Raw genomic sequence first — 23,760 nt, 5'->3', positions numbered from 1 at the left:
CTTTCGTGGAATTTAAAGCGGCGTTGCCAATTTAGAATTTACGCAACTCAACCGCCTAATTTAAAAAATACGAATTCAAACTGATTCGTGTGTGTTAACACACGCTATCTCGTTCCCTTGAATTCTTAACTTCTCTCTAAACAAATGATGTTCTATCCCTGTGATAATCTAAAAGGATTTGAATGAACTCGTCAATTTAATTGTATTTTTGCATACACTGATATTTGCTAATGGCTTGAACTGTACATGGTGAGATGGAATGATGCAGGCACGAATTGTGTGGTATCCTTTCATCTTCCTACGATCCTGAAAATTGTACGAGTTGAGATGTAATAAATAAGAACTATTACAACTCCTCTGCAGACAAGAGGGTTGTTAATTTCATGCCACATATTAAATAATTGTATCGGGGATTTAATTACCTAAGGTTTCACCGTTCCAGCTGTGAGCGTTCGCATGGAAGCAGCAGCCGAGCAAGTTTGGTTTTCATAACTCTGTGGATAAATTTAAAACATTTAGTTTTTCTCTTTCGTTTTTAATAAAATAAAATAAAAAATGTTTAAGTTTTTTTAATTATTTACTTTTTCCAATTTTGTTTCGGAGTGGATGAAGTGCTCAGGGTAAGATCATTGCTCATTTCCTTGATTAAATTCACATTAGAAGTTTAAACCCTGAAATATATTAATAATAATATTAATAAGTGTAGTATAAATTACAATCTAGAACCGTACTTGACACAAGGAAATCTAGATATGTTATTGTATTCGTATAATTCCTTGTAAGACTTACTGGACAGGACAACGTAATAAACCAAAACAATTAACAGAAAAATTTTTACAGAAAAGGTTAGACACATTATTGGCAATCAATACGAAACAATCTGCTAAGTTTAATATTATGATAGGACATTTAAATTTTTTTTTTGCGAAGACTTAAAATCGGGCCAAGATTTGGTATCAGCTTATTTGCAATACGTGGTATTAACGAGTTGACTATTAAAAAAAAAAAAAAAAAGTTGCAAACCGAAATTTCTATTGAGAATCAGACATAACACCTGGTTTGAACAAACTTTTTTCTGTTTCCTTATCCTGTTTCTTTCCTTTTTTTTGTTAAAATAAAAAATATTAGGCCTACAAAGATTTTAAAAGTGCTTCTCAACTAATTACGAAAATTTCTTTTTCTGGCTTTTTCCGACTCCTTATTCCACGAACAACAGACTTGGAGAAATACTTAGAGAAATAATTTGCTTTTTAACGACCTTCTTTTTTCTTTGCCCGGCTAAAGGTATTAAAATAAAAAAGACAGAGCTTAGAATGAGCTTTCAACGAACACAGCTGGGACTGGAGCTAATTTGATGATCATGGCTGAAATTGATTGACAGGAGGATGGGAATCTCTCTCCCAACGATTTCCCCGTTTCTTGTCACTTGAAACACTTTTGCTACGATTAATGTTCTAACTTTTTTCTTGTTTAATAACCGAATGGATTTGGTTGCCATTGACTGACGATACTGGCGTACGCAGGACACTGCTACCAAAAAATGAAGGGTGGGTATGAAGGTTATTTGAACAAATTTCGTTCAATGCGATGGACTCCTTGTCGCTGTTTCCTTCAACTTGTTCGATTTTTATTCGAGTCTGGAAGGGATAGGGAATTGAAGAACTGTTTTGCTGTCCAGACGAGGAATGCTATTAAAAACAAGAAAAATCGTTATCAATAGTAGATGGAAATTTCTAAGTTGCCCATCGTCGAGTTACTTACCAATTGCATTTGCACACCGATAGATCGAGTCGTCTTAGATGGCGGAATCATGGATTTTAATTTTATGACCTGCAAAAAAAAATAAATTAATACTGTGTTTGACATTCAAACCTATAGATTTTAGTGATAACCTCTTGGTTTAATTCAAGAATCATGCTATGAAAGGTTTCTTCCCTTCCTTTACAAATGTCCAATTCTAGTTCAGTTTTCGTATATTTTTCACACATTGCAATGTGTCTGATGGCGACTTTTTCTAATTCCTACATAAAGGGAGGAGAAACGCTCTGTAAATCCATGCGCAACATTGTTAGTTTGTTCAAACTAGACTGTACCTCTCTGGACAGTTTCTTCACAGATCCCACTACTTCGGACTCGGATTGGTCATTGGAGGGAAGCGTCAAATTGGCTTCAGAAGGGGTCGGTGTAAAGTCTAGAAGAGAATCTTCGTCGCTTGATATGGCCTCGTACAAGTCATTAGTAACTTCGCCGTTCTGGGAGTTAAGGGAGGAAGGGGCTACCCAAGCATCATCAATTAATTGTGTTCGTGTGGCCTTGAGAGCTACCCAGGTAGCAATATCCTTGAATTTACTGTCATCATGTGCGTTTCTGGCAAATCTTTCAGATGCATTAGCACGTTTAACTCGTTTGTAAGCCGGGGAAGTAAGATTAAAGTTCTCTGCATGTTTTTTAATGTTGCCCTAGAATATAAAATTTTAATGTAATAATTTACTTGATTAAAAATGTCAAGATTATTTGTAGCAAACCTTCCTTCTTCTTCCTTCTTTTTTTCTTCTTTTTTCTTCTTTTCTTCTTCTTTCTTCCTTTTTTCTTTTTTCTTCTTTTTTTCTTCTTCTCTCTTCTCTAACCAGTTTCTTTTCTTTCTTTTTTCTTCTCCTCTCTTGCATTTCCTTTTTCTTAACTTGACTTTCTGTTGAACTTGAAGACAGTTCCCCACTGCTTAAAACATAATAAGTAGTAAAACCATCTTTTGTTTGAGAATTTTGTTGCTTGGTTTGATTATTGGACAAATTATAGTTCATTTGACACTCCTGAGTGGAGAAATTCAATCCTGGATAAAGAAAATGAAAATTATAATAAGACTTAGAAAAAGGCCGAATATTTAAATAAATACTCGAATTCCATGTTTCAGTGCCTTCAGTGGTGGAAACCATATGGTGAGTTGATAAATTTGCCATCCCAGTCAGTGGATTGAATTGAATAGCACAGTAGAATGAACCAACTGAATCTCTAATCAGTAGCCAGTCTTCTTGACATGGTCCCTGTAGTTGTATTATCACTTAATTCCATGGAATAATTATCCTAAAATTTAAGGATGACAACAGACGAGTGCATCTAGGGTGATTGACAATCTGGCATGGATTAGTTGGGTTGTGATGAGCATCAGATGAGAAAACCAATTGTGATAAAATGCTTTTCATAAATATATTGGTAAATTGCTTTTCTGTGTTCAACAGCGATACGCGAAGTGACTCAAATGAGAAGTAGATTCAGTTTTCATCACACTCTCACCAACATTGGCAAAAAAACGCTGCAACTGCATACAAAGAGGGTAGGCTACAGAGTTGGATTTACAAGAATTACCAACAAATCCACCGCGTTGTTCCCGAGACTAACTGGAGATTAGGAAAAGCAACTATCGTTAATCAAACGAGATGTTTTTATTACTATGTCTAGAATCCCAATTACGCTAATCGCAAATATAATTTGGAATAACGAAGAATAATCACAACGTTAGTCCACGTGTCGGTCATCAACTGTTTGAGATATTGTTTTAACTGATGATTCTAATATCGTCTGCATCTGCAATCGGCCAATCACGAGCTCACGAACAAATGACGATCACAAAGCGAGGAACTTACTTCAACATGAGCGGAAATTTTCAAAGTTACCTTTCAAGTTTCAACCTAATGTTTTCGGTACATTTCGTAAAATAAAGAAAAATAAAACGATAAAATAACAAATAAATAAAAATGTTAAAAATCGATATTGCGATTTCAGAAATTTAGAACAGTCTATGAATCTAGTTCTAAGTGATGTGTGAAGTGAGTGATGAAGAAAATGTTGACTTAAAAAATGGACATTACAATTCAGTTCCGATCCTGATAATCCTTTCCTAATTGAGATATTTTTAGAGAAAAAAAGTTGCAAAAATTCGCCATTTAATAATATAAATTCACACTCGAACTGATCACTGACCTTCAATTATATATAAAAACAACCTGATTTTTTTAGATTTAAAACTCAGATCTTATTGGGAAATGCACTTTATACATTGTTTTTTTTTAGTGCACCTGTTATATTGGCCGCGTGCTAATTGCTGTCTGCGTGTCTACAACCACGGCCTAGAACGAACCAGAAGAACTTTAAAACAATTGACGGTTACAGTGCGAGTAATTTATTTCCGGGAAGCAATTCCAACATATGAAATTGTCCACTAAATCTACTTTTTTGCCATGATGGACTTCCTTCACACATTGCGTAACGGTCGTCAAATAGAGACTTAATGCAAGTAGAATGAGTGGCATTGATCAAATTGTTCTTTATCCTCCTTGATAGGCCGGCTTATTAGGATTACTGCGATAGCGCAACAGAGGCAAAGTAGGGCAATGTAGATGAATACGTTGATTCACTTGCATTATGTGATAGCGGGAATGTGTTTGTTGCATAAGCAACTCACGGACATTCCTTGCCCTTAATTCAAATCGGTCAATTTGATAATTTATTCTTCTTTCTCGGTCGTCGTTTTCATTTTGTCTGATTATTCTTTCCACGTCAAACCGGCGATTATTTATTTGTCTGTTGGTTCTTCGGTCCTCCATCTCTCGGTGAACTGTAAAATAGGAAAAATAATATTATTAATAATCTGGAAACAACAAAGCCAGTATGAAGATAATATGTCCGTTACCTGTAAGCGTTGAAATGAAACTGAAGGTGCAAAAAGGCTGTAGTAGCATAAATATATATACGTACCCATTAATTTCTCAGACGCGTAGTTCGTCGTGTCTAGATAATCACCATGCAATTAAACCTTGGCCAGACCTTGATCTGGGATTACTCAGATTAAATAGTTAAGAAAGGTCACCAGAAAAGAGGAGGTCAAGTTCTTTTGCTTTCGGTTTGGGAAATCACAAAATCCCACGCAGGTATAAGTCCTCTTAAAATCGCCATAAACCAAGATTAATAAAATGTAACTGAAATGTATTTTTTATTGACTAATAAACTCAAAGATAGACATTTATCCTAACTAACAATGGCTAACTTATATTACGACGGATAGAAAAGAAACTTAGCTTCGTTTGATTTCAGACACAATAACAAGGAGAACAAATGTGATGTGAAGTTCTGTTAAACTAATTTAATAGTCTAATAGTCGAGATTGGAAATGTCATCATAGTCCTCTCCGCCATAGTCTTGTTGTCCACCAAACGGAGGATACATTCCGATTTTCGACCAGGGACTCAACATGTTATTAGAGTACATCATATCGTAAGGGTTTCTCATCACGGGATAGCGAGGCGGAATGGCGTACGGACTCATGGGATTGAAAGACGATCCATACTGGGAAACACAGCGACCTCTTCGGGTGCCATAATCTTCGACAAGGAAATAACTACCACTCCTGCAGGGCCCACGTGTAAACGACTTGTAGCAGCCTCCTTCTGAGTTTGGTGTTGACTTCCAGTAAATGTGGCGGCCGTCGCATTTGCTTTCCGGACAAGGCGATCGATTGCACATACCATAGCCGTTGGTATCCGGTTCCAGCCAGTTGCCATGGTCACAAGGGCCCTGGAGTCGAAAGAAGATGTGAACAACAATATTTGATAATTGACCGATTCAAATTCGGACGTGACAACACTTGTTAGGTAAATACGATAACTTAGCGTAGGTTAATACCTTAGCGTAGATACGGTGGCACCTATCATCTCCTTTGAATAAAAGCTGATTACGATCGCGGCATTGACACATGCCATTGATTCCGTCGATATCAGTAAACACTTTGTTCAAAGGGCATGGGCCTGAATTGGACATGCCGCCTTCCCATCTGTTCATCAAGAATAAATTAATTTTCGAAATCAATTGAATTCGTTAAAAGTTTTGTACCCGACAGAGACGGGATAGCATCGTTTCGTTTCCGTGTAAAATCGATAATTTGGAGGGTATCCATAGCAAGGCCTTGTCAAATTTACCAAATAAAATATGACTTGATAGTTTTAACTTGAAAACTTTTTCTTTTTTACAAATTACCTCTGGGGGAATCGAACAGCACAACCTCCGCCCACTGCTGCATTATTTGCCGCCACTCCGACTTTACCAGCGGACATGCAACCGTTCCATGGATAGGACACCATATTACCGCAAGACGGGCGAGTGAATATACTGGAATCGTTGAGCTGAGGAAGGAATACTTCGTTACGATGACACGGACCCCGATTACCTCGCTGGCAGAAAAATTTACGTCCGCACCTGATGATAATTAATTCACATAAACATTCAGGAAAGAATAATCAAAATAAAATCAACAATTACACTTCAGATTTGAGAAATTTGTTGGATGTTGGTGATGCAGTTTCAGCCAAAAGTTTGTTGTCCTGCAATGGTTGGTCGTATTCGTCGAAAAGTAAATCTTCGTAATCGCTGTAAGGATTAGGGGCTGGAAGTGGCCGAAGAGCGGGGGCACGAGCGGGAGAACGAGCAGGAGCGCGGGCGGGAGCGCGAGCAGGAGCGCGAACGGGAGCTCGTGCCGGAGGACGTTGTTGGTTACCAGTATTCGCGGGTCCTATTGCGTTGACATTGTTGTCATTCGAATCCAGGCTCAGACCTAATGCAGCCATGTCCTCTTTAAGACGAGAGCGATCAACCGGAGTGTCTTCAAATCCCAAATCTTGCGATGATGATTGAAGCGACGCCGGATTCCGTCGGACGACTGAAGGAGCAGCAACCGATTCCTCCGGCCTTAAGGGTCCGGGCTGAGATGCCGAAAGTGGTCTGGGGATTGATCTTTGAGCTGGTTGTGCAGCGCCAGATGGTTGTTGAACTCTTTTGGACGTTCTATATGGGTTTTGGAGAGGTGCTTTGCGTGATTTGGGTTTCTTCGTCGTTGTCGTCGATTCCGTCAGGATCGCAATCGACACTACCATTAACAAGATCCACCACCGAAACTTTGCCATCTGTAATTCCAAAATCAATGAGGAAAAATGAGCAGCAGAATTAAACAAGAACAACTAGAAAACTTGAAACGTATACCTTTTCTTTCTCGACAGGCAATGAGGTAGCTACTTAGTATAGAGAGAATTGACGAATGAGGAAGAAAATGACGATCGCCTCTATACCATTCAACTCTCACAAGATAGTATAGACAAACAATCACGAGGGGAGAAATGTCTTAACGGTAAGATAACTCGTGAGAGAGAAACAGTCCATATCAAGAACGAAATGAAACATAACCGAAAAAGAACGAGACCAAACACACAGGTGTGAAGCCTGTGAGACCCCACCCACCTGCTGTTCAATTTTCGAAAAAAACAAAAAACCAAAACAAAACAAACACAATAATCCATAAGTGAAATAATAAGCATTCCTGGCTGATATCTCGGGCCATACGGCCGTGGGCGAGCAATGACATTTTCTTTTCGCTTTCCCTCGATAAGAGTAATATATTCAAGAAAAGCTTCGGTGTATACTTCGCTGCTAGAACATCGTTTGAAGACGTGGAGACCTCATTCTCCCGTGTTTACAGAGATAACGTGACTGCAAGTTTCAGTAAAAAATGTAGAGTTTCAGAGCACGATTATATTACACTAAGACGTAATCTATAGGGTAATCTAGGATTATATGATCTTTTGGGTTGATCAAACAAACCCAGAAACATGGTGTATGCCATATGAAATGTTGAATTTTTATAGCAGCCTAACCAAAGGGCTTAAATCGTTATCTAGACTTGCTTATAAAGTTGTTGTCTAGACTGTTACTTTATATTCAACGGTTTAATTTTACGAAATGTTCAAATTAACACAAGTAATACGCTAATAACTTGATAAAAACAATCCTAAAATCCAAATTATAAGGCGGGTTGCAATATTGGTGGTGGGGGGGGGGCGGGGGTTGGCCATCCATGATATGTCAGTAACACGTAGATAATATGATATTTCGATTGACTACTCTTATCGTTATAAATTTGAAAATAAAAAAGAGGAAAAAAGGAAAGGAATGAAATGATTAAGAAAGAATCAGTTGCACTGCGACAGTCGCTGGCATTTCATCCAACCCTAAACACCATCAAATTTCCTGTCGTTCTAAGTGTAGCGTGTGTGCAATGGCGCTTGGAAATAAAGTGTTAATTACCAGTTTGGCATTAATTGTCATGCAAGTTGTGATTTGCTCTGCCAATTCTGGGAATGATTTCTTCTTTGATAATGAAGTCGTTCGTGAAAAGGCTAGTTCTAGACGAATTGTAAACGGGAAATCGGTGTCGAATGAAGAATACGAGAAAGAGCCTATATCGAATGAAAACCTGGCAGACACTAAAGAGAGTTATTTTGTAAACGGAAAAAAGGTGTCACCTATTGAATACGAGAATTACCAGATAGAAAATGGATTCTCGACAGACACGAAAGAGAGTCCAGTTATAAACGGAGAAAATGAGTCACCTAATGAAAACGAGAATTATGAGACACTGAAGTATGAATACAAGACAGACACTGAAGAAGAATGTGGCGAAAGCGGATCAGGAGAGGGAAGCGGATATCCAAGCCCATGCAAGCCTAGAGGCGGATTTGGAGAGGGAAGCGGAAATGAAGAGGGAAGCGGAACTGGAGACGGTAGCGGATCTGGAGAAGGCAGCGGCTCTGGAGAAGGCAGCAGAGGAGAATGGGCATCAACGTTCATTGACGATGAATAAAAATTGAAATCGAAAAATTCCGAAAAGTCACCGAACACACAGACAACGAACCTTCGAACCCTCATCCACCTGACATCCAGTCAGAAGACAGAACAATTCAACCTAAGAAATTAAAATTTAATAGAAATTAAAACTACTACGTCACTCTGCGCAATAAAAACATCTTTTGGATTTTTTATGCGACACATTTTTTCTCGTAAGTTGAAACGGGTTTTTTTCTCCTTTTCGTACAGAAAAGTAGCCCCCTACAAAAACTGTTAACATACCTCAACCATAATCTAGGCAACTTTTTAGGAGTTTGAAGTTTGTTATTGTCTTTGTTCATTTTAATGTAAGCAAATACATTTAGTAGGCTACGTGTTTTATCTAGGTGATAATCAAATAATCCACGTTGGCATAAGTCTACACCCTCACACGTAGGTAGGCCTATCGATTTCTTTATCAAATTATCTCCACGTATGTGAGTTAAAATATTGAAGAAATATGTGAGCCAATATTTCACAACTTATAATCAACCGGAAATTTTCTCATCGCCAATTATTTGATGACTAGTAATTACATTTTAATGATTCCGGTTATAGTAGTAAATGAAATAATCCATGCGACCCATGGTATTTGTTAGCCTGTGACACACACTTACTTGCGAAATCACTTGAGATGTGTAATACCAGGATGAAATGTAAACGCGGGATTTTACACGACGTAGGATTTGTTAAAGTGAAATGTTGCTTGTTGTGCTATCATCTGAATCACCTATCACCTTATCATCGCTGATTCAGGTCATGAAAAATAAAAAAATGAAATGGGTAACGAATGAAACGGTTCAATCAGTTACACGGTGGTCCTGAGTGGAAGTCGGTTATAAAATTCTGTTTAAAGAATACACCAAAAGTCACTGTAACATATTGCTTACCAAAATGGGGTTTAGTGTCAACTTTTTGCTTACTGCAGTTGTGGCTTGGAGTTTTGCTGGGCAAATCCTGTTTATTTGCTCCGGGGATGCTAATCCAACCAACGAGTTTTTCTTCCAAGATGAGCCCCACACATTGGTACGACGAGGTATTTTTCAAAAGAAATTCCAGACATCGAAAATCAATAATAGGGCAATAAAAACAATACTGGATGACACAATGATTGATCAAGGTAGTGGTGACGAGCCGGATGAAGAAATTGGATCAGGGTTGTTTAATGGTAGTGGTGACCAGCCAGATGGAGAAATTGAGTCAGGCTTAGTGGATGGTAATGATGGTGAACCAGGTAAAGAAATTGAGTCAGAATTGGTTGATGGTAGTGGTGATGAGCCAGACGGAGAAATTGAATCAGGTTTGGTAGATGGTAGTGTTGACCAGCCAGATGGCGAAATTGAGTCAGGGTTAGTGGATGGTAATGATGGTGAGTCAGATGAAGAAATTGAGTCAGGATTGGTCGATGGTAACGGTGACAAGCCAGATGGAGAGTCTGAACCAGGATTTCAACCTAAACCTGAAACAACTGAGCAAAATTCAGCTTTAATTCCAACAATTAGACCACCCCCACTAGAGCTGGTGTCAATTGAAGTGTAAGTACTACTATAAAATTACTATGTATGTTCACTACTAAAAATGGATTCATTTTGGGAGGTCAGAGACCTGAAAATTTGTTTAGGCACATAGTTATCAAATTCTAAAGTGGGAATTTTCAATACTTTAGAGCTTGCTTTGAATTTAATTGCAGATCTAGAGATAAATTAGAAATAACTGAACCAATTTGAAACACATGAAAATAATCAAAACAAAAACAGCATTGCCATGTAAAGTCAAACAATTTATCCATTAAAACAAAAATTGTGCTTCTTTTTTTCAACTAATATCTCTCGCATTTTGTTGTTTTATTTTTGAAGTCATAAAAATCTTTTGTAAACCTAAAAATCGTAAATATGGTATACATTTTCTATTTGCCGTCAAGTACATATTAAAAATGATTCCAAGTAAAACGGAAACCGGAAGAAACGCATAATATTTTGGGCTGGAAATTTCGTTTTGTAAAGTTTTTTCAAGTCTCAGACAACAGAAACATTTGTGTTGAAAAATAATTCTTATCAGCAGAGCGCAACACAAAGTGCTTGGCTTGGAGTTGCCACACCTTGATAACATGAGGGCAAACTAAGCGGTCGTTCCGAATCAGAGATAAACCAAATCTAACAAATAAATATAGTACACTGTTGAGTCACAAAACTATGCGAGAAAAAGCTTGTTGTCACATCCGGCCAAAACAACGCATGAAAAGGCTAACATCAATTCATCTAATATTTCATCAAGGTGTGGTCAACGCTATTACTGTCCAAAAGGAAGCCGAGGCCCGTGTCCGGCCAACGAGATTTTGGTCGAAGAAAACGGAAGTGACAATCCAGCAGAGGCGCCGTCTTATTGCTCCGCTTATTCAAATTACCCATGGGACGGTTGCTTATCAAAAGTCAGTCAAGAAACTGCATCTTCCTCGTTATCGGCCAGATGCAGTTTGAAATCGACAGCAGAACCCTGCACCGGATATCCACCTAGCTACCGCTATGATCCTGACACAAAAACCTGTCGTCCCGCGGCATCTTCTAAGGGGTATTTCTTTTCAAATCAATTTAATGATTGACAACCATAACATTTGCATAGGCAAACTAACGGTCAAGAGATTAACGATGCTCAATCATTCTCGACACAGAGATTGGCTGGTTTACGAATGCGGTACGGATCAAGTCTACATCGGATTGAATCGACGGATGGGTTCGTGTCAATGCATGAAGGAATTTCACCTTATTTACACTGCCGAGAATAAATGCTATGAGCCCTTCACTCGGGGGCCTTGTGAGAAGAAAATGTGGCTGGTGCCATCTAGTCGTCGTGAAGCCAATTGTCGCCCTAGTCCTTGCCCGGAAAAACAGATTGACGGCAAACATTTTTACTGGAAAGGACATTTTCACGGTCCAGCCGGATGTTACAAACCAGGCACTCGCGGACCTTGCCCAGAAAGAAGCACGTTTATTGTTACAGATTACGTCTTGGGCCACTCGCGATGCGAACGTGATTGGAACTTTTCCATTTAATTTCGTCTTGCCTCACCTTCGCATTAAAATTAGTAAAATTAGTAAACAAATTTACTGCCAAAACTATGGTAGTTTCACTAGTTTGACAGACTTGAATAAAAATTACAATTGTTTGAAAAATCATTTCATTGCAAAATAAAAGTACACTACATTTCAAGACACATAATTAACATAATTACAAAATTCCAAATATTTCATTTTTGGGTTTTAAAATCATTTTACAATAAATTTTTGTTATTTAAAAACAGTTGAAAAAAAGTAAAACTGTTGACCTAATGATAAGGACATTGATGTGAAATACTGATAAGACAAACAAAAAGATCGTTTTATTATCTCGTTTCGTTTGCCTATCGAGGCCATAAATGAACAGCATAAAGGAAAAAGCTGGTGCTGCGTAGCGTACATGTGTTACTTGACAATTGTGCTATAATTAATTTCGATTGACACAATAATTACCAGTATGTCAATTTTGTGGTTCGGGCGTAAATGGCTGACAGTTTTAGTTACGCTGGCAATTTGTTTTATAGTAATTGTTGCTCTCAGTGCTAAAATTCACAAGGTTTCATCAGTACTGGACTATCAAAATTACGCGCAACTCTTCGTAAGTTCTGCTGTGGAGCCCAAACAATTCGAAATTGATTGGAAAACTATGAATGTCACCAAATTAACACCACACCAAATAATTGAATACTTCAAGTGGTCAAATCAAACGTCGTGTAAACTCACACATGATTTTGGAGGACACATGCTCAAGAATCCAAGCGGATTGGACGGGCAGAAAGCGGTTTGCCTTGACGATCAAATCGCACCTAAAGCGGGCCGTTGCATCTTCTATTCGTTCGGGATCAACAACGAGTGGTCTTTTGATGAAACTATGGAAAATTACGGCTGCAAAGTCTATTCATTCGATCCGACAATGAAAGTAGAAAATCACAAACACAGCAAAGATGTTAATTTTTATAACCTCGGCATCGCGGATAAGGACGACGGTGGAAATTTTAAAACACTTTCGTCTATTTACTCGATGCTCAAGCTGGATCATGGGGATGCCATTATTGACTATTTGAAAATTGATATTGAATACAACGAATGGACAGTCATCCCAAATATAATTCAATCGGGGATGTTGTCAAAAGTGAGACAAATGGGCATAGAGTTCCACTTGTACGCTCCCGCTACAGAAATTAACTGGTTTTACGATCGTGTCAAAATCGTAAAATCAATCGAAGATGCCGGAATGGTACGATTTGATTCAAAATACAACCCATGGTTCAACGGGAAAATGCCTGCCATGAACAACATGAATGAATCTTTGGGTTATGAGATAGCTTGGTACCAGATCCTACCCTGAAAATCTAGTTGAGAATATATTTAAAATATTTCATTGTTAAACTGAAAATTGGAATGAACTGCAATTATGTATATCAATAAATAAAAAACCAAAAAATGTGATTTGGTATCATATATAATGCCTCAACTTATTTTCTTGAAGCTTTTACAATAATAAAAAACCGGTATAAACCATACCTAGTAATTGGGCATTGTGTCAACTAATAAGTCAAAATGTGCACTCGCTAAGTGTCATACTAAAACTAAGATATTGGCCACAATGAAACCTAGATATCGTATTCCATTCTATCGCAACTTAAAAAAATTTATCTGGTTATATTCGAAATATCAAACCCTCCGATTAAATAACGCATGCCCAAAGTGAATAGCACAAATGAGCACGAACGAATCTTAATCCCTAACAAACTGTTGCTTTTAGGCAAGAACTTATCATATTACCTTATTATATTAACTAGACAAATAATCAAAAAAGAGAAATAGTTCAAACACCATACCTTGCGAAGCGATTTAGCATTAAGGAGATCAAGTCATCATCAGGTGTGACTGACGCACGTTTGTTTCATTATTTTACAATGCCGTCTGCTATATAGATAGTAATCAGCAGCTCATCAGCTGACTGCAGACAGATTCACTTCACTGTTGAGGCCTTAGGCTTCTATGATGAAAAATAAACAAAAAGTTTGTGTTTGGTGTTTCTGTATTAGGGGAAAAATTTCTACAATGTCGGAATGGATGGGATCATTAGTGTTTGTTTTTGTGAGAATAATATGGCGGTGGAACGAGAATTAAACAGAAATCGATACGTGATATTATTTCAAGAGGTGTCTACGTCTACAACAAAGAAGGAAGAAGATGAAACTAAAGGATTAGATTATTATCATATTTGCTGCTAGTTAATCTGTTTAGTAATTGAAAACGGTTATAGTGGTAAACCCATGAACACTTTCAGTCAATATGTTTTCCCCTTGAAGAAAAAACAAAAATAATAAAAAAGACCATCATTTTCAGTCGATCCCTGTTCTTCTTAACCATACATGTTATTGGTATAGCCTTTAATGTGGGAGTAGCCCGTGTTGCATCCGGTGGCAGATCCGCAAGGAGCGGGCATTGATGGCATCATGGGAGTTCCGTAGAAGCAAGGACTAGTGTTGCATGAGATTTGTGGTGGGCAAGGATTTCCGCAAACGGAACCCATAGATCCGCCACAACAGTTGGGGGATTGAACTGGTGGATAGAAACACGGCGGCGATTGGCAGGGATATGGGCACTAAAGAGAAGAAAAAAGGAAAATTACAAATTTGAATTCATTTAAGTCTCTCAAAGTTGTGTTAATAGTACCGGCTGGTTGCAAGTGGATGTTCCTCCGCAGCAGCTTACTGGAACCGGTGCAGGTGGAGGTACTGGTGCTGGTGGACATGAGGGAGTTTGACAAGTAGTTGAAGTACCTGGACTACCTGGTATGCCTGGAATACCTGGCTCACCAGGAGTACCGCGTTTGCCATCGGTACCAGGTTTGCCAGGAGTTCCTGGATTTCCTGGTTCACCATCTTGACAAGAGCAAGTGCCAGGAGCACCATCGTTGCCTGGACGACCGTTGTTCCCGGGAGGACCTGTTTACCAAAATTAACGAATTAAATTCAGTAAATCAGAAAATAAAGTTTGAATGGTTGTTCAACTTACCAGGTGGGCCTCTTGGTCCCATTTCACCAGCGGTCTCGCATGCTGGGGGTCCTGGAGGGCCAGGTGGTCCAGGAGCACCTCGAGGTCCTGGGTAACTATTGCAGGAGCTTTCGCACCTCGGAGCGGGAGCAGGACACTCCACTTCACAAGGAGCGGGAGAAGGACATCTTGTCTCACACGAAGGAGCGGGAAGGCAGGTATCATCTTGAAAAATCAAAAAAAAAAGGGAAAAAACAAGAAAAACATTTCGTTAACAGTCAGCTTCTTATTAGGGGTCAAGGAGAAATACAGAAGCGGGCTTGTCCAGATAAAAAAAGATCCCGTCAGTAATTCTAGACATAATTTTCTCAAATGGAAGACGAAATAGCGCCGTCTGGGCGGCGGCAACTGTATATCGCCAGTCAGACTCATCCCAAAGGTCAAACGTCAGATTATTGTAATTCTAGCCGACACACGAGCGAGCGAATTCAGCAGGATCACAAATGCCGTACAGCTACAAAATCACTTCTATATTATAATTAACAATTGAAATAATTACTTACAGTCACACGACGAGCTTTTGGTTTGCGAAATGACGAGGATCTGCGCATAAAGACGTTGAATCATCAACCTTTGGCGTTTCAATTCAGCCTGGAGCATGGCGATTTTCGGTCCGTAATTTTCACAGCTGCTGCCGCAGTTATATTCGCAAGACGGAGCACTGGGACAAATGACGGACGATTCCGTTTCGCAGTTTCCGTATTGAAATTCGTTGAGACGTTGCTGGTACTCGTCGGTGCCCGTCCACGAAAGGAAATCTTCGTCGCCCTGGGCCTGTTTCCTCATGTATTCCAGGTAGAGCAAATTATCGGCATTCTTGCGCACAAGTTCGATACTCTGTTTGGCGCAAGGAACAGGAGCAGGTTGCTTTCCCCACGACTTTGGCGGTGGGTAGGTGCAGGTTGCTAAAGCCGCCCAACACAAAATTAGAAACAACTTCATGGCGACTGCGAAATGACTGATGGGCATCTTAATCAACTGGGCAGCTTTTAAAGGCTTCGTTTTTTCTGCGGGATACGGTTGCTTAAAGGAATGGAAATTCCCAAAATGGGTTGGCCAGTCCACCACCAGTGCACGAACTCCTCTACAGATAACCTCTATAAATTTGTAGAGCTAAAATGAACTCAAAGCACTGGTGACCCGCCGACAAACACGTATTTATCGTCCAGCAATTCCTCTCTGATTTCACGTCCGGCCTTGGATTTAAACAAGAAACAAAATTTAAGTTTCTAATGCGAAATAACGTCACTAACTAAGATAAACATATGGTGGTATTATACCTCGTATATACATGTCTCGATCTTTATAGACACCACTCCTATGCGGTATCGTCTGGAATCCATGGCGCAGGCCTGTCACGAGCCGGATTCAATGTCACAAACATGTCATTCACACCGTCTTATGTTTCTGGAAAAATAAATCTTGTCTGAATGTATGAAAAATTCAGTGATAAGTTAACATGCAGGCTGCCCAATGTCTGATTCGTTTTCCGAGGACTGAACGGCCTTTAGCCTACTGTCTAGAATCAGATTAGCATTTCAGACCAATTGTGAACGAAATTAAAACATAGAAAAAGCGTTGGCTTAAATGGAATGTAGAAATCGTTATCAAATAAATGAAGAGTGATAACTGCATTTAATATGGACGGCTGTTGGAGTATCGATGCCATTTTCTTGGCTGCCGGATTTCACTGGAGAGAATTGAATGATTAAATCGCCCCAGATGCACTCCAATCAAACGACAGAGCATTAGTAATTCATATGAATAAGAACCGTCATTTCGAGCTCTTGTAATCTGCTCTGCCTTAAACAGAAGCACTCAGAACATTACTTTTTAGAATATCAGAATATCAGAATATCACTATTTAGCTAGACATACACTATTTCAAAACTCAATTATGGACATCAATCTAATGCCTCCACTGGCGTTGAAGAGAACTAAAAAATTCTTTGCAACTTACCAAATATCCGTTCCTTCCGCCGAAAATGTAGTTTAAAAATTAAATTACTTTTTATTGGGCATTAATTGAAGATGGGAAATTGCTTTAACACGCAATTGAGAAATGTCAGTAGCGTAGACAATGAGACTTTGATGGAAAAGTTCAAAGGGTTTTATACGTACCTTTGTTGTCACAGCCACTGATGAATAATTCAGTTCCTCTGTAAATTATCACCTTCAACGGAAGTTTGGCGGAGTGGTCCTGGTAGAGTGCCTGTAAAATCACAAAAGTTTCCCCCCCGGTTTTCCCTCTCCAGACTTCCCAACTTTGTACCATTTCACAACTATTCCCGAGCGAACCTTCTTTTTAAAATAATAATAAAAAAAAAAAACTGTGTGTATTCTTACAGAAAATGAGGTTGGCTACAAAAGATGGTGAATAAGCTACATAGGATGAAAAGAAAATTCATGGTTTAACTTTTTTAAATGAACTGTGAAATCAAACTTCTTTTTTCTTTTTGTTGTACAGCTTTTTGGCTAATTGTCTAATGCTTTTTTTCTTTCAATGTTATCCCTCACTGCCCACTATGAGAAATCAAATAACTGCAAACTAGATTATACTGCTGAACGCTGGCATGTTACTTGTTGCTAAATTAACCTTTCCATGGGTATCCTCCTCCGCAACCGCCAGTGGCGCAAGGGGCTTGCTGTGGTGGATAGTAACACGGTGGCGATGCGCAAGGGTAAGGGCACTACAAATTAAATACAGAGATATAAAGAATTAAAGGTGATGTTTCATTGAAAATTATAAGTGAAAATTCAATACCGGAGAGTTGCAGTTCAATGTCCCACCGCAGCAGCTCACTGGGACTTGAGGAATTGGAACTTGCATTGCCATTTGGCATGGAGGTTGTGCGCAAGGAGCTGGAAGAGCTGGCATGGCTGGAATTCCCGGCTCACCTGGAGGACCTTTGGGGCCGTCAACGCCTGGTTTGCCAGGAATACCAGGAGTTCCCGGCTCACCGTCGTTGCAAGAGCAAGAGCCTGGCTCGCCATCCTTTCCGTTACGGCCAGGACGTCCGTCGAGTCCAGGTGGACCTTTACAAAATAAATTAAATTACATTTAGGTGGAAAATTTCGAGAATTAATTGATTACCAGGTGGGCCTCTTGGTCCCATTTCAGATGGAGAATTGCAAGCCGCAGGTCCTGGTGGTCCAGGAGGTCCTCGAGGTCCTGGGTAACTAGAGCAGGAAGATTCGCATCTCGGAGCGGGGCAACGATTTTCGCAAGGAGCAGGTGCAGGAGGACAACGACTTTCGCACGGAGATTCGCATGCGCCTATCGCATAATATAAAAATAATCAACAAATCAAAAAGATGTTTGAAAAATAATAATTTTACTTACTTCCACAGGAGCTGCTGGTTTGCGAAACAGTGAGGATCTGCGAATAGAGACGCTGAATCATCATCTTCTGTCGTCTCAACTCCGCCTGGAAAGAGGCGATTTTGTCTGCGTACAGCTCACAGCCGCTGCCGCAGCTAGATCCGCAACTAGCCTCCGCGCACGGAGATTCGACCATTCCGCATTCCATGTTAACTGAACGCAATTCGTTCAGGCGTTCCTGGTACTCGTCGGTGCCTGCAAAGACTTGCCATTCGTCGTCGCCCTGGGCCTGTTTCCTCATGTATTCCAGGTAGAGCAAATTGTCGGCATTCTGGCGCACAAGATCGAGATTCTGTCTCTGACAGGGAGACCTGGCAGGGTAATTGGCGCAAGCTGCCAAAGTCACGCAACACAAAATTAGGAACCACTTCATGGTTACTACTGCCGATCGGCTACTGAATTACTTTCCATCATAGGCAGTGGCTTTTTATAATTTTGAAAAGGCCACAAAGATGTAAGCCTAAAAGAAAGATCGATTCATCTGAAATCTCTAGTCCTATTTTGCCTAGAGGAAACGGAAGTATTCAAAAAGAGAAAAACAAAATGGTCGTCGGCCGGGGGCATTAGTTTGTCTTTGCTCTTTCGATAACCTTTAAAAAACGACTAACTGTAAATATACTTATATAAGAATTGTTGCACTCTGGAGATGGGTTGAACTGAACTATTTGACCGCTCCCGGAGTTTGGCCCTTTTCACGCTCTTGGGTGTTGTTTATCATCGAAACTAATGTTACACGTCCGGCCTTGAGATTCGACTACGACGCAAACAAAAAATCATCACGATTTATAGAGTTAACAATTTTATATGGTATACATACATACTTGACCAGACTCTGTATGGTGTGAAATATCTGGAATCTATCCGTCAGGCCTGCCGCCGAAAGTTGTGAAACAAATCTTGAACGATGTTTTCGAAAGATATATACAATCCAGGCTCCCGAAATCAGAAAGAACCACACATGTCCGAATAAGGACTTGTTTGTTTCCGCCTAGTGCTGAGCCCATTTGATAACTGTCGTATCAAAAGGTTACCACCATCTCTTCAATTTTTATTTTTTTTACGGCCTCAAAATGTTATTGGGTCCAGCACTGTACAGTCGTAAAATGTTAAATACATTTAAAATCAAAATGTTTGACTGAGATAGTTTGGCGGTAAATATTGCAGACGAAGAGTTTTCTACAATTCACTAGTCGACACTCAAACTTTGCGCTAGGGTTGACGACAATATCGATCGCTTCTAAAAACCCTTGTAACTCGAACTATTCCTATTACTGTTCCTGAAATGTTAATACTTGGTAAATTAACTGTCGTACTTGAAACACAAACAAGAAGTAAATGTCCCCATCAACTATTCATACTGGGCAACAGTGGGTGTAGTATCTTATACCAGCATTAAAGTTGAGCAAAGCCTATAAATGGACAACAGGAGAACTTGATGATTACCTTTTGATAGCCGAGGAATACGAAAACCCGAATCAGTCTCAACTAGCTTAGCTTTAAACATGCATGAGCTACTGTGTGGCCCGACAGTGTGTATTGTTCTGTTTAAAACATCTGTTGGGCTACATGTAAGGGCGTCATTCCTAATTAGACACTCGTCTACCGAGAGAGAGAGAGAGAGAGAGAGTTAAAAGTTAGAAAAAAAAAACGCTGAAAACATTATTATCCAGAACGAAATATAATAATAAATTCTAATAGGAACGATAATACGATATTGAATTGCGACCTCTGGCGACTCGTCTTGTTGGACTACATATCAGACAACAAAACCAGCTGACGTAAGGGTAAAACATCAAGGATTAATTCGGGACGACCTCATTGTTAAACGTCCTTGTACCAGAAAAGATAGTAGTCTCCATTTTTGGGAAACATATCGTCGACACCTAAATGCAGTAATCGAAATTAGTCGAAATGAATGCGCAATTGATTTTTTTTTTTTAATTACCTCCGACTGCGACGTAATGAGGTGCGATAACGGAAGGCGGATCCGCAGGATCCGGCATCATTGGCATGCAGAAAAGGAGCCAGAAATGGAAACCGATGTACTGATCCCTGTGACCTCCTATGGTGTGGATGTAATGCCCGTTGGGCCAGACGGAGGCGGAGAACTCGAAACGCGGATCGGCTTCGGCCGCAATTTTCATAGCCTCGTAGAAAGAACTGTTGGCCGGAACGGTCAACTGGATCGCGTAAACATCCGATCGATTTTGCCCGATCCACACCTGAACGTAAATTGTTTTTAAATAACTTTCAAAGTGATTTTATTGTTTTTTTGTCTCAACTTACGACGTAGGTAAAGTGGACTTTCTGAGCCGGATCGCCACCTAACGATCCAGCGGATGGTATAGTCGTAGGGATGGTTGGGGGTGGCTCGGTAGTCGTCGTATTGAGCTGGCCCGACTGATTGTTAAGATTAGAGCATTGACTGTAAAGGAAACCGTAACCAGGTTGCGTTGCCAGGGCTAGAAGAACTTCGCTGGTCGTGAACAAATCGCCAAATGATCCATCCGCCTTTTGCTGGCTCCTTAGCCAGTCGACAGTCAAGTCCGGACGCCATGCTGGCAAACTTATTGGCTTGGCCGTTGGTTGTTCTTCCAGCAGTTGGCCAGGGATTTTCAAAGCCTGAATGGCCAGCGCAGTTGTCGCTACGTTATGATCAAAAGAGCCATCCGGCTGTTGCTGAGCCGCAATCATTTTCAGTGGCTGTTCCAAAAAGTCTTGTAAATGACGATACTTTGGGCTGCTCTGGTAGAGGCAAGAAGTAGCCAAAACTACCATGGCCAGCAAATCTAATATTACAACAAAGCCAGAAAAATAAAAACAATATAATAAAATAGATTAAAAACTCTTTTAGTTATCATTAGTGCATCTTTTTTTAAAATAAAGATAAAAAGTAGCCGGAAAAAGGCAATACATCATGATTAACTGTGACGTGTAAAATGAGCAAAAGTTAATGGCCAATACATTCAATGCATTAAATGTAGTGTCTACCAATGCTGTGCGTCTGGACGGGCGGCTGATTGATGGACTCGAGTAGCTTGACTACGTGACGTCGCTTGAGATGCCCGCCTCCGGCACAAACGGCCATCGCATTGAAGGCGAACGTGAACGGTTGCAAAAGCTTTCCATCGTGATCCTCTTCCAGGACCAAGATAGGCGCTGGTTGTTTACGTCATAAAAGAGAAAGAACAAAAGAATATATAAAGAAACATTGGGATCGAGTTTTTGATATTTTCCCGAAATGGAAACTTTGTGAGCTCACCGAGAATATCCTGGCCGTAGAAATCCCTCGGGTTGCGGCACATGGCCGTTAAAGTTAGAGCAAACAGACTGCGACTGGGCTCCAGGGTGTTGGCCTGCTCCTCCTGCGGAGTCGATCCTTGATTCCTTCAGCCGGAAGATAAAAGTTGAGTTTAGTCATCATCTCTAGACTTTTCCCGACTTTGAATAATTGATACCACGAAAAACTCGACACTCCACTTTATTGAATTATTAAAAGATAAAAGAAAACAACCTGAGCTGAAATAGAAGAAGTTGAATGTCAAATTCCTGTCGCAGGATCAATCCTTGGAGACTATTGGGATTGAAGTTGACGGTGGACGACGCGCCTGTGGTGGCGGAACGATCGGCGATGACCCGCAACAGGGCTAGGAGGGCCCTTGGCGTGTCAACCCCCCAGCTGCCAGATTGTTTGGATCGTTCGAGTAGCCAACTGGCAGACGGCTGGATCAAGTCATCCGCCGCCATGGTCAGAATCGATCCACCACCGGCAGCGTTGTTATTGTTTTGCGGGGCACCTACATACAACATGCGTATAGGGACACAGACCACCAGTAAAAACACAATACTTAATCGTGGAAAACAAAAAATAATACACCAAATGATAAATCGATTGTTTGGACGATTCCGCCAGCATTTTATATGGCAATGTACATGCGTCATTTCGGAGCCACAAAAGTTTCTTGGAAATGTGCCCCCCACCCATCCACCCATTCCGCCACCCCCTGGATTCGCTGCCATCTCAGCTACGTGTGTGTCGTATCAAATTACAAAAACCATACTCGGAAGAAAAATCTTTTTTCCCCGACGCTATCGACAAGTGCAACATGAAACGCGCCTTTGAGGTCTACGCGTTTTAACATTTCAAAGAGCAAACGCTCGAGGAGCTCATTGGCTGCTGTTCACATGTCAGTAAAAAATCTCTAACACGATGATCCACTCGGCTCTTTTTTTTATGCCCTCCGGAAACAAAATTCTAAAAAGAAAAAGTCAATTCGAATAGAATTTCACCCTTTAGTTTCTACATTTTTCAACATCGAGCGGTTGTCATCGATTGATGTTTCAATCACGTTCCATCACGACTGGTTGCGTTTCTATTAAAAATAAGGAGCGCGCTGTTACTTACCGATTACCGGGGTCGAGAAATGGATCAGCAAAATGAAGCAAGCCAAGGACACGGAAGAAGTGGCCAATCCGGTCGACACTGTCCCCCTGTTGAAAGGTGTTGGCCGGCGATCCATGAAATCAGATATTGTTCTCGATGTGAAAGGCGGTGCGGAGCGGCGTGGCCGTTTACGTCGAGTTGCGTCGAACGTCTGGCTGGCCAACGCGTTGGTTGTTTGCCCTTTTCTGTTGTTCTTTTCCTTCCTCGTCTTCTTCTTCTACTTCAATAAGGGACGAAAATGGAAAGATCTCGAGCTGAGGGTTTTTACTTGGCAAAGAAGGATCAAGTGAAATCAAGTCAATGTGAAAAAGGAGGAGGAGCTTATCGATCCTGCGGGAGTTGTCCCTGCTACGTGCGCACGTGCGCTGTTAAACTCCACGGTGACGAAGACTTGGCGCTTCCATGGGAAACGAGAATGTATTTCATATCCGGTCACGTAACCATCCACTGCCCCTGTTTTGATTTGATGGTATTAACTTTCATCTTTTAAATTAAAAACCTCGCCAACATGCCAATCGACCTATAATAATAATAATGGAATAAAACAAAATTAATGACACATCCCGCTGTCTGGGGGTAGCAGGTCGTCGAGTGTTTTTGAAATTTCGTGTCGTTCGTTCTTCAATCTCGTTATCGACACCAGTGCCACACGGTGGATGTATTGCCGATACAGCAACAGCAGCAGCAACAACAAAAATGTTTGGGATTCGAAATTTGGATTTTCAGAGAAAAAATGAGATAATAACTAAACAATTTTTAAAAACCACAAAATAATAATCATTATATAGTTATAATAATTAAGTAAGGGATCGAGGAGAAAGGGCAAAAGGCAGGTTCAAGGATCTGGAAGGGAGAAAAAAAAATAAATGAAAAGGTAATTTTTTTTTCTTCATTGAGGCACCTAAAGTGAGAATTAGAACAAAAAATACAACCGGGGAACTTTTTTCTGAGAAGAAGGAAAAACATTAACTACAACCCAAATAAAAGGGAAAAAAAAAAAAAAGATTATAAAATAGTTTCGTGATTTTTACACGTTTAACAAATGATGATGGCATGACAATGAGCGAATTGAAAAAGATCGAAAGAAAGAACTTTTTCCCATTATCCCCTCC

General features: G+C 40.1%; 7 protein-coding genes across 9 annotated transcripts; 2 read left to right on the top strand and 5 right to left on the bottom strand.

Annotated features, from left to right (window-relative positions):
• Window positions 1–745: 745 nt before the first annotated feature.
• LOC124349778 (bromodomain-containing protein 3-like) lies at window positions 746–3,564 on the bottom strand. 2 transcript variants are annotated; one of them, XM_046800622.1, is made up of 7 exons: window positions 3,364–3,564; window positions 2,894–3,041; window positions 2,526–2,830; window positions 2,094–2,459; window positions 1,893–2,021; window positions 1,762–1,830; window positions 746–1,688 (listed from the first exon to the last, which is right to left on the bottom strand). In XM_046800622.1, exons 2-7 carry the CDS (start codon window positions 2,955–2,957, stop codon window positions 1,455–1,457), a joined length of 1,167 nt encoding a protein of 388 aa, XP_046656578.1. In that variant the 5' UTR covers window positions 2,958–3,041; window positions 3,364–3,564; the 3' UTR covers window positions 746–1,454. The 2 variants fall into 2 exon arrangements, with proteins under 2 accessions (XP_046656578.1, XP_046656577.1); XM_046800621.1 differs by having other exon boundaries at window positions 2,894–3,564.
• Window positions 3,565–4,970: 1,406 nt separating this feature from the next.
• LOC124349649 lies at window positions 4,971–7,835 on the bottom strand. The gene is made up of 6 exons (XM_046800412.1): window positions 7,027–7,835; window positions 6,310–6,950; window positions 6,028–6,246; window positions 5,884–5,955; window positions 5,677–5,824; window positions 4,971–5,568 (listed from the first exon to the last, which is right to left on the bottom strand). The coding sequence occupies exons 2-6, from the start codon at window positions 6,948–6,950 to the stop codon at window positions 5,146–5,148; spliced, it is 1,503 nt and encodes a 500-aa protein (XP_046656368.1). The 5' UTR covers window positions 7,027–7,835; the 3' UTR covers window positions 4,971–5,145.
• Window positions 7,836–9,138: 1,303 nt separating this feature from the next.
• On the top strand, window positions 9,139–11,919 carry LOC124349714. Its single transcript, XM_046800520.1, has 3 exons — window positions 9,139–10,238; window positions 10,978–11,271; window positions 11,372–11,919. Exons 1-3 carry the CDS (start codon window positions 9,598–9,600, stop codon window positions 11,751–11,753), a joined length of 1,317 nt encoding a protein of 438 aa, XP_046656476.1. The 5' UTR covers window positions 9,139–9,597; the 3' UTR covers window positions 11,754–11,919.
• Window positions 11,920–11,999: 80 nt separating this feature from the next.
• LOC124349903 lies at window positions 12,000–13,226 on the top strand. The gene has a single exon (XM_046800835.1). It carries the CDS (start codon window positions 12,214–12,216, stop codon window positions 13,102–13,104), a length of 891 nt encoding a protein of 296 aa, XP_046656791.1. The 5' UTR covers window positions 12,000–12,213; the 3' UTR covers window positions 13,105–13,226.
• A 556-nt stretch (window positions 13,227–13,782) lies between these two features.
• LOC124349768 (collagen alpha-1(I) chain-like) lies at window positions 13,783–17,035 on the bottom strand. The gene is made up of 6 exons (XM_046800605.1): window positions 16,944–17,035; window positions 16,103–16,229; window positions 15,326–16,018; window positions 14,784–14,987; window positions 14,442–14,713; window positions 13,783–14,370 (listed from the first exon to the last, which is right to left on the bottom strand). Exons 3-6 carry the CDS (start codon window positions 15,789–15,791, stop codon window positions 14,128–14,130), a joined length of 1,185 nt encoding a protein of 394 aa, XP_046656561.1. The 5' UTR covers window positions 15,792–16,018; window positions 16,103–16,229; window positions 16,944–17,035; the 3' UTR covers window positions 13,783–14,127.
• A 107-nt stretch (window positions 17,036–17,142) lies between these two features.
• Window positions 17,143–19,740, bottom strand: LOC124349879 (cuticle collagen bli-1-like). Of its 2 annotated transcripts, XM_046800800.1 has the most exons (7): window positions 19,648–19,740; window positions 19,022–19,481; window positions 18,166–18,958; window positions 17,917–18,099; window positions 17,587–17,858; window positions 17,419–17,512; window positions 17,143–17,363 (listed from the first exon to the last, which is right to left on the bottom strand). In XM_046800800.1, the coding sequence occupies exons 3-7, from the start codon at window positions 18,575–18,577 to the stop codon at window positions 17,356–17,358; spliced, it is 969 nt and encodes a 322-aa protein (XP_046656756.1). In that variant the 5' UTR covers window positions 18,578–18,958; window positions 19,022–19,481; window positions 19,648–19,740; the 3' UTR covers window positions 17,143–17,355. The 2 variants fall into 2 exon arrangements, with proteins under 2 accessions (XP_046656756.1, XP_046656758.1); XM_046800802.1 differs by having other exon boundaries at window positions 17,143–17,512; window positions 19,648–19,738.
• Window positions 19,720–23,686, bottom strand: LOC124349640 (uncharacterized protein CG3556-like). Its single transcript, XM_046800398.1, has 7 exons — window positions 22,610–23,686; window positions 21,719–22,001; window positions 21,467–21,591; window positions 21,196–21,363; window positions 20,491–20,993; window positions 20,150–20,426; window positions 19,720–20,087 (listed from the first exon to the last, which is right to left on the bottom strand). Exons 1-7 carry the CDS (start codon window positions 22,722–22,724, stop codon window positions 20,026–20,028), a joined length of 1,533 nt encoding a protein of 510 aa, XP_046656354.1. The 5' UTR covers window positions 22,725–23,686; the 3' UTR covers window positions 19,720–20,025.
• Between the last annotated feature and the right edge of the window lie 74 nt (window positions 23,687–23,760).

The sequence above is a fragment of the Daphnia pulicaria genome, chromosome 7, assembly GCF_021234035.1.
Source record: "Daphnia pulicaria isolate SC F1-1A chromosome 7, SC_F0-13Bv2, whole genome shotgun sequence".
NCBI classification, from domain to species: Eukaryota; Metazoa; Arthropoda; class Branchiopoda; order Diplostraca; family Daphniidae; genus Daphnia; species Daphnia pulicaria.
Note: the sequence above shows the minus strand (reverse complement) of the source record. Positions and strands in the feature narration are given on the sequence as shown.

Coding starts and splice junctions, on each gene's coding strand:
- LOC124349879 (XM_046800800.1), bottom strand. CDS start 18,577: ATGAAGTGGTTCCTAATTTTGTGTTGCGTGACTTTGGCAGCTTGCGCC. Junction 17,859..17,916: donor GGGACCAAGAGGCCCACCTG/GTAATCAATTAA, acceptor TATTTTGTAAAG/GTCCACCTGGACTCGACGGA. Junction 17,513..17,586: donor CATTGAACTGCAACTCTCCG/GTATTGAATTTT, acceptor TTTAATTTGTAG/TGCCCTTACCCTTGCGCATC.
- LOC124349649 (XM_046800412.1), bottom strand. CDS start 6,950: ATGGCAAAGTTTCGGTGGTGGATCTTGTTAATGGTAGTGTCGATTGCG. Junction 5,956..6,027: donor GCTGTTCGATTCCCCCAGAG/GTAATTTGTAAA, acceptor AAATTTGACAAG/GCCTTGCTATGGATACCCTC. Junction 5,569..5,676: donor GCCACCGTATCTACGCTAAG/GTATTAACCTAC, acceptor TTTCGACTCCAG/GGCCCTTGTGACCATGGCAA.
- LOC124349768 (XM_046800605.1), bottom strand. CDS start 15,791: ATGCCCATCAGTCATTTCGCAGTCGCCATGAAGTTGTTTCTAATTTTG. Junction 14,714..14,783: donor GGGACCAAGAGGCCCACCTG/GTAAGTTGAACA, acceptor TTTGGTAAACAG/GTCCTCCCGGGAACAACGGT. Junction 14,371..14,441: donor CATCCACTTGCAACCAGCCG/GTACTATTAACA, acceptor TCTTCTCTTTAG/TGCCCATATCCCTGCCAATC.
- LOC124349903 (XM_046800835.1), top strand. CDS start 12,214: ATGTCAATTTTGTGGTTCGGGCGTAAATGGCTGACAGTTTTAGTTACG.
- LOC124349714 (XM_046800520.1), top strand. CDS start 9,598: ATGGGGTTTAGTGTCAACTTTTTGCTTACTGCAGTTGTGGCTTGGAGT. Junction 10,239..10,977: donor GAGCTGGTGTCAATTGAAGT/GTAAGTACTACT, acceptor TATTTCATCAAG/GTGTGGTCAACGCTATTACT. Junction 11,272..11,371: donor CCCGCGGCATCTTCTAAGGG/GTATTTCTTTTC, acceptor TTCTCGACACAG/AGATTGGCTGGTTTACGAAT.
- LOC124349778 (XM_046800621.1), bottom strand. CDS start 2,957: ATGGCAAATTTATCAACTCACCATATGGTTTCCACCACTGAAGGCACT. Junction 2,460..2,525: donor AAGAAGGAAGAAGAAGGAAG/GTTTGCTACAAA, acceptor TTTATATTCTAG/GGCAACATTAAAAAACATGC. Junction 1,831..1,892: donor TTCTTGAATTAAACCAAGAG/GTTATCACTAAA, acceptor TTTTTTTTGCAG/GTCATAAAATTAAAATCCAT.
- LOC124349640 (XM_046800398.1), bottom strand. CDS start 22,724: ATGGATCGCCGGCCAACACCTTTCAACAGGGGGACAGTGTCGACCGGA. Junction 20,994..21,195: donor CGTCCAGACGCACAGCATTG/GTAGACACTACA, acceptor TTGTAATATTAG/ATTTGCTGGCCATGGTAGTT. Junction 20,427..20,490: donor AAGTCCACTTTACCTACGTC/GTAAGTTGAGAC, acceptor ATTTACGTTCAG/GTGTGGATCGGGCAAAATCG.